This window comes from Nematolebias whitei, chromosome 1 (assembly GCF_014905685.2).
Source record: "Nematolebias whitei isolate Nwh7 chromosome 1, NemWhi1, whole genome shotgun sequence".
In the NCBI taxonomy this organism is placed as follows: Eukaryota; Metazoa; Chordata; class Actinopteri; order Cyprinodontiformes; family Rivulidae; genus Nematolebias; species Nematolebias whitei.
The window spans coordinates 51,141,277-51,148,625 of NC_056498.1; the positions used below are offsets into that span (position 1 = coordinate 51,141,277).

At 40.1% G+C, this 7,349-nt stretch overlaps 1 protein-coding gene across 1 annotated transcript in view; it reads left to right on the top strand.

The window, feature by feature from the left end:
- The window catches only part of LOC119424998 (CSC1-like protein 2), a 31,730-nt gene continuing 24,381 nt past the window's right edge, over positions 1-7,349 (top strand). The window contains exons 1-7 of the mRNA XM_037692555.1: positions 1-207; positions 433-512; positions 3,057-3,098; positions 3,376-3,438; positions 5,656-5,746; positions 5,854-5,891; positions 5,998-6,140. Coding sequence (XP_037548483.1) covers positions 1-207; positions 433-512; positions 3,057-3,098; positions 3,376-3,438; positions 5,656-5,746; positions 5,854-5,891; positions 5,998-6,140 — 664 coding nt within the window. The remainder of the gene's footprint in view (positions 208-432; positions 513-3,056; positions 3,099-3,375; positions 3,439-5,655; positions 5,747-5,853; positions 5,892-5,997; positions 6,141-7,349) is intronic.

Genomic DNA, 7,349 nt, shown 5'->3' on the forward strand with positions numbered 1-7,349 from the left:
ATGTACCCGGTGTTTATATTAACAGTGACCATGACCGTGTCGGTGGTGCAAGGGTGCTCCAGTTCAGAGAGCTGCAGCACAACACCAACACCCAACGCAACTTCTAGAGACTACTGTTACTCTGCTCGAATACGCAGCACAGTCCTCCAAGGACTGCCGTTTGGTGGCGTGCCTACTGTCCTTGCCCTTGACTTTATGTGCTTTTTGGTGAGTATTTAGATGTCATGTCCTAGTGGTTTGATAGAGAATTCATAAACAAGTCCTGATGCTGAATTGCTAATCTGTGCATTTTAAGCAAAACACTTCCAGGAAAGCGTTTGGAAATGATTTTCACCACGGTGCGGTTCTGTAACTTTTGTGTTGTTGGTTTTTGTGTACCATAAATAACGGTAGGAGAGGCGTTAACAAGCGCTGTTCGTTTTGTTCCTTCAGGCGCTGCTGTTCGTGTTTTCCATCTTGAGGAAAAAAGCATGGGACTACGGGCGCCTTGCCCTGGTGAACGATGCCGACAGGTAACCCAGATCTCACAGCGTGGTTTACATGTCGAGGCTTTCTTTCATGCCACAGTGAGGGTGTTTATATTAACAGTGACCATGACCGTGTCGGTGGTGCAAGGGTGCTGCAGCTCCCTGAACACCAACACCCAATGCAACTTCTAGAGACTACTGTTACTCTGCTCAAATACGCAGCACAGCATAGAGATCATGAGAAACTTCAAATCATGGCCCATTTTTAGTAAAAAAAATCCATCATGGCTGAGATTTGTTTTATAAACATATTTCCTCAAGAGACGTTTGCAGCAATAATAATACTTGGAAGATATCATCATTTGTAATAAACAACAGTGTTTACTCGTCAAATAATTTGTCTTGCAAAAAACAGCTCTTGACATCTTGATGTTTATCCCTGCAATGTTTGGTCATTTAGGTACCGAGCCAGCTCAGGAGGTCCCAGACTGTGGTCTGGCTTATACAAATATAAGACATTCTTACAGAAGCTGTTGTATTATGACACACAAATAGTCTGTTGAACACTAGAACTGCAACTGTTGTAAACCTTTTTGTTGGGGCAGCCTCTCAACAGCAAATTAAAATGATCAAATTAGGAAAAATTGGGTTTACAAAAGTAACAAAAGAGGGAAAATTGTGTCACTAAGATGACTTTAAAGGTACTCGTAATGTCTTAAAGCAAGAAACTAAATCTGCACTTTTTGTTTTTAACGTATCAGTAGTTAATATGTCCTTAAATCCCAAAATTTGTAAGCACTTTTTGCAAATGGCTTCAAACTACCTTTACCTAGGGAAAGAGCTGAAGTGACTGAAAATAGGTCAACAATGGTTACATCCATGGAAAAGTCTGATCAATTTTAATGCATAAATATGTACATTTGTATACATGTATGTATATGTATTTATAAACACATATATGTACATATTTACACTTTATTACATAAATTATGCAGGTAAAAGTGCTTTCTTTATATTTATTACGTCACTGAACTGTAACATGGCACTATGAGTACCTTTAACTCTCCTGCTGCCCCTGGGTCAAAATGAGGTCACACTTATAAAAGTGATTTCTTGAGGTAGCAGAAACTGTCCAGGACTAGAAATTATTTTCCTTTTATGTGTATTCATGTTCTTCCATCCCTCTTATTTCCCATTATTGCAGACTAATCAGATAATTGGGCTTGTAAGAGTGGTCTTAAATGAAACTTGCACAAGTGTATATTATCTCAGCCATCGGTTATCATTTTAGTTATTTGTAAACCTGCATAACTTTAATTATTAGAGACCCTTGTTGGTCTGTTGTTCAACGACACACTGGATGAGTACTTGCCACTTGCTGGTTGTCTTTTTGTTTTCTTGCCACGAGGGCTGCTTTTAATTTTCTGAGCAAAGCAGACATCACAAGGTCAGTACACGAGTCAGGAAGACTACGTCAGCAGATTTCCTTTTAATGCACTTTGACATGAATTTTGTCACCAGATGGACTGGATTGATTGAGTAAGCTGTGGTGTAAAGAAATTAAATAAAAGATTACTGGTAGGTACAATTAGTAATTTCAGTGCGCCCTTCTTTTAAAGAAATTTAGACTTCCAATTTTAATGTTAAATGTTGACACATGTTGGAATAATCTGAGTTTGAATGATGAGAATTGCAGAGGGTGGCACAGAGGTGCAGTGGTTAGAGCTGTCATCTCCAGTGGGAAGGTTGCTGGATTTCAGTGTGGTGTTTACATGTTCTCCTCTCTGGGTATGCTACTTTCCTCACACAGACTAAAAACATGCATGTTAGGTTAATTGGTCACTCTAAATTGTCCCTAGGTGTGAGTGAGAGTTTGAAGGATTCTTTGTCTCTTTGTGGTTTTGTGATGAGCTGGCGACCGGTCCAGAGAGTACCTCTCCTCTAGCACAGTGGCGGTTGAAGATAGACACCACCTCCCTCGACCTGTAAAAGGCGGGTAAAGAAGATGGCTGGATGGAAGCTGCCATAGAGATTCATGTGAAGAGGAATTCACCTCACAGCTCTCGAGACCAGAAACTACAGACTTCCTTAATTGTGAACCCTGGAAAATTCTTGACACAGTGCTCCATTACCTACATCCTCCAGCTGTGGTTGTGTTACGTTGCAGCCACACTATTTTTGCAGCTGCGTGTGAGCAAAGAATAGGACTGAAGCGTGGTGGGAGGATGGGAGGGGGTGGCAGCATGGGACACTTTTGTCAGAGACAGGATATGAATTTGTTTTCTCGTTGCTCTGCGTTGTCTTTTAGTTTCAATGTAACGACTAAAGAAACTTGGACGTTTATCGATTTGACAAACGCAAGCTGTTTGTTATATAAAACACAACACTACCTCAAATAAAAGAAGTAGTTGCTGAAAAAACTGTATTTATAAGGAAGAACGATGTTTACCAGGCTGAACAGAAGCCTTCTTTGGTGTGGTCGTAGAATATGTCTCTTTAAATTTATTTTTTCCTAAAACGTCACTTTTTTTGCTGTCAACCTTTATCCTCTTAGCTAAAAACCTTTATTTTTATTCTATTTTTCAGCAGAGTAGCGGAACAGCGATACAGTCGTTTGGATGATCGAGATTAGTATGTTCTCCTGTCACATCATAGACTCGCTCCTTTTTCTCCTTTTTCTTCTGATTAACATAATTCGCAGCTCGTTTCTCTTCTGCTCGTTCTGCTGTGAGTTTCAGCCTGGTTTTAACTCTTGGTGGTCTTGGTTCATGTTCTTGCAGACATTTCTTGGTTTCCGGTTGCTAACTACTCGTTGCTCTTGTACTTCTACTCCTGGGTGTCCCTGTCCTCTTGCATTGCCATAATCAGATCTGTGTGTGCTAATCTGTGTATTGACCTCTTTATGAAGCATGAACTTCTCCTGTGTGAGCGTGCCGTGTGAGCCACACAAACAGGACACGTACAGGGAGAGGTAATGTTCCCTGATCTGTGGTTGTTTTTAGACGGGCCCATACATGACATTATTCTGTCTAGTAGAGCTGAGATAACCTTTTGCTCATTCTCGCAGGAATGTGGGAGAGGAAGACTGATGATTCCAGCCTCAGGCTCGCTCTCCTTCATCCTCTCTTAGAGCTCTTAGTCATCATACTTTCACGTAGGAATCTTAATAATTTCCAACAGAGCGCAAGTCCTGCTTTAAATTTTCCACATGTATAGATTACGTCATGCTGTGTTTAATAAATGTCATAAATAATAAATTATAGGTGCCTTGTTGCATCCAAAGAACTTGTGGCTCTGCTGGACACGCTTCATACACTCACCTCTTGTCTTACTGGGTTTGTTTGTTCCTCTGTAATGTTTTCTACAGAACTTTTCCCTCTAATGAATTCTACACTCATCAGCTACTTTCTTATGTGCATCTGTTCAGTTGCTTGCTAACGCAAATAGCTTATCAACCAATCGCGTGGCAGCAACGCACTTAGGTGGAGAAGAGTGCTGAAGTTCAAACTGAGCATGAAGACTGAGAATGGGAAAGAAATGGGATGTAAGTGACTTTGAAGGTGGTATGGTTGTTGGTGTCAGGTGGACTGTTCTGTCGTTCAGAAACAACTGATCTGGGATTTGTTTTAATTCACACCTTTGAAGTTTTGTTTAGGCCTGTCACAATAGCAAATTTCGCTGGGCGATTAATCGTCCCGAAAATTATTGCGATAAACGATAATGTTTGAAAATTGACATTATTAATTGTCAAATTTAAGAAGAAATGTTGGTTAATTTGTTTTGAGTTTAGTACCTGTTTTTGACCACCGGATGGAAGTATAAGACTGTTTGAACCGAAGGATGGTGAGGGAGCGAGCAGCGTCTCTTTAAGAAAAATGGGAGGGAGGCCCCTTGACGTGACATGGGCTGTCTCTCTTCGTTTCTCAAAATGGCGGACGCTCGATTTGGTTTGAGCTCTTTAGCATTTTTCACACAAAGCTTTTAATAAAAAAAATCAGTAAACAAGTTCTCGGCTTCTTTTTGCAGAGAAAAACAACTTTTTAGACGAAGGCACAGGTTTCAACCGTTAATTTTTGAGCTTCGACAAGACGGAGGTTTTTTCCCCGAGGTTGGCCTGTTAGCTTCTCAGCTTAGCTGCTTTTAACAATCCAAAAACGCGATTTTTGTACGATTAAAACAGATTTTAAAGAGAAGGGGGTCGGGGGGGTAGTGAAGAGCACCGGAGTTTAACCTTTTGTCATCCAGTGTCTTCAGTAGAAAGAGAGAGACACGAAGAAACGATAAAGCTGATAAATGAAAATGAGATTGATCGTTTTCATTTATCATGCGATTAATTGATTTATTGTTTATTGCAACAGGCCTAGTTTTGTTATAATCGTGTGAGCCGTGTTTTTTTACGCTATACAGCACTTTGGTCTGTTGTGGCGTTTGAAAGTGCTTTACAAATGAAGTTGGATTGGATTTATATTTATAGAGATTCATCACACAAGGTTATATGTTTCAATCTTTTATTGTCCAGTTTTGGTGAGCCTGTGTGAACCGTCACTTCAGGTTCCTGTTATCTGTCGGGAGTGGCACCTGGTATGGCCTTTTGCTGCAGTTGCCTATCTGCTTCAAGGCTGAGCGTGTTGTGCATGAGATTGTTGTAATGACTAATTATATATTTTCTCTATTTTGGACCGTTCTCTGTAAACCCTAGAGATGGTCGTGCGTGAAAATCTCAGTAGATCAGCAGTTTCTGGAAAACTCAGACCAACAACTACCACAGTCAAAGTCATTGAAACCACCTTTTTTCTGTTCTGATGCACAGTTTTAACTTGGACAAGTCACCTTCGCTGCGTTTAGATGCCTAAATGCTTTGAGTTGCTGCCATGTAATCACATGGCCAATCGGCCAATTAGCTTTGTTAACGAGTAACTGAACGAGTGTATGAATAAGGTAGCCGGGGAATGTATTCTAACCTTTCTTTGGACGGTGTTGGTGACCTCGGTCTGTGTAGTTTTTTCCACACCTAGCTCTGCATGGAATGTGGCTACAGAAACTCCCCTTCTTGGTGGTGCGTTTCTGTACAGTTTGTGTGCAAATCTTTTGCTTTGAAACATGAAAAAACTAACGTTGACTTGCCCTATGAGATCCAGCTGGGTGGTGGTGTAACGTGATGCATATGTTTTTGTGTTTCTGCTGCCAGTATGGGTTCCACTGTGCCATCCGAGATATCTGAACGCTATGAGCGTCTCACCTCTGTGTCAAGCTCTGTGGACATTGATCAGAGAGACTACGTAAGTAGAACAAAGATGAAACATTATAATTGTTTAAACGAAATGTGCTGTCCTTGTCTGAGAAAACATTTTAATTCACGTTTTTTTTTTTTTTAATTTGACTTTAGGGCTTCTGCTCCTGGCTGACTGCCGTCTTTCGCATCAAGTGAGTCAGCTCCCTCACAGATCAAAGCAAACATGGGATTTTTGGTTTTATGGTTTTATTTACTCTGGAGTTGCTTCTGTTTTTATTCATTTGCTTATTTTTACAGGGAGGACGAGATCAGGGAGAAGTGTGGTGAAGACGCAGTGCATTACTTGTCTTTTCAGCGTCATATCATTGGCCTGCTGGCCATCGTGGGTGTACTATCTGTGGGCATCATCTTACCTGTTAACTTCTCAGGAAACCTGCTAGGTGAGATGATTTAATTTTGATCTTATACAAAACAACACTATAATATTTTTGGTTGTGTTTTAAGTTATTTTCTGCCGCTAAAGGCGAAAAGGCGAGAATCGTCTTGCTCATATCTGTTTGTGTTTTGTCCTGTTAGCAAAATATCCCATGATCCGCTGGACGGATCTTATTTAAACGCTCAAAGTATCAGAAACTAAAACAAAAGCTGGTTTCAATCATAATCAAGACGACTGCCACAGCTAATCAACGCAAACCAACATAAATAAATGTAACTCGGTCAGTTTCACAGCTGTTTAGCTAAAATTTGTTGTTAGTAGTTGACAGTCATTTATAACATGAAGTGATCATCGTTTGGGCTCACGCATCATGTTTTCACAGTTTGACCAAAATGGCTACAACACCATCATTTCTATAAGATGATGTTAGTCTGAAACTCTGGCATGAAAGGCAGCAGGTGATAGGCATTACTTCGATGAACGTGGAGTTTTATTATTTTTCTTCTAAGTTTTGGGTTTTCTTTTGTTTGTTCTTTTAGTTTTCTTCATAAAATCATCTGAACAAATTAAAAACCTTTGCAACCTTTATTAACATGTTGACCGTTTAAATGAAAACGCTTCCTCAAGGACAGCTTCCTGTGTGTTTTCAACACTTCCCTCAATTTATTCTATAACATATTAACATGAAATGTAAAGGTTATGTTAGATTTACACTGCGATAAATGTGTAACTTTTTTTATGGTAGCAGTTGAGTGCTTCTGGTTGCATTTTTAAAAATATTAATTAATTCATTCAACCTTATATATTAACGTATATATAATATTTATATTATACTTCATATATATATATCAGCCTGTTACCGATCTTGGGGTAGTTTTAGATGCAGACTTTTAAGTTTAATAAGCAGATCAACTCTGTTCTTCAAAAAAGCTTCTTTCAGCTAAGGCAGATAGCACAGATGGCAGCACAACGGCTCAGTGGTTAGCACTGTTGCCTCACAGCAAGAAGGTCCTGTGTTCAATCCCCAGTTGGCCCTGGGGTCTTTCTGTGTGGAGTTAGCATGTTCTTCTCGTGCTTGCGTGGGTTTTCTCTGGGTACTGCGGTTTCCTCCCACAGACCAAAAACATGCATGTTAGGCTGCTTCAGGCCCAGGCTTCCCTTACAAGAGATCTGTGATCTCAATGGGATTTGCCTGGTTAGATAAAGGTTAATA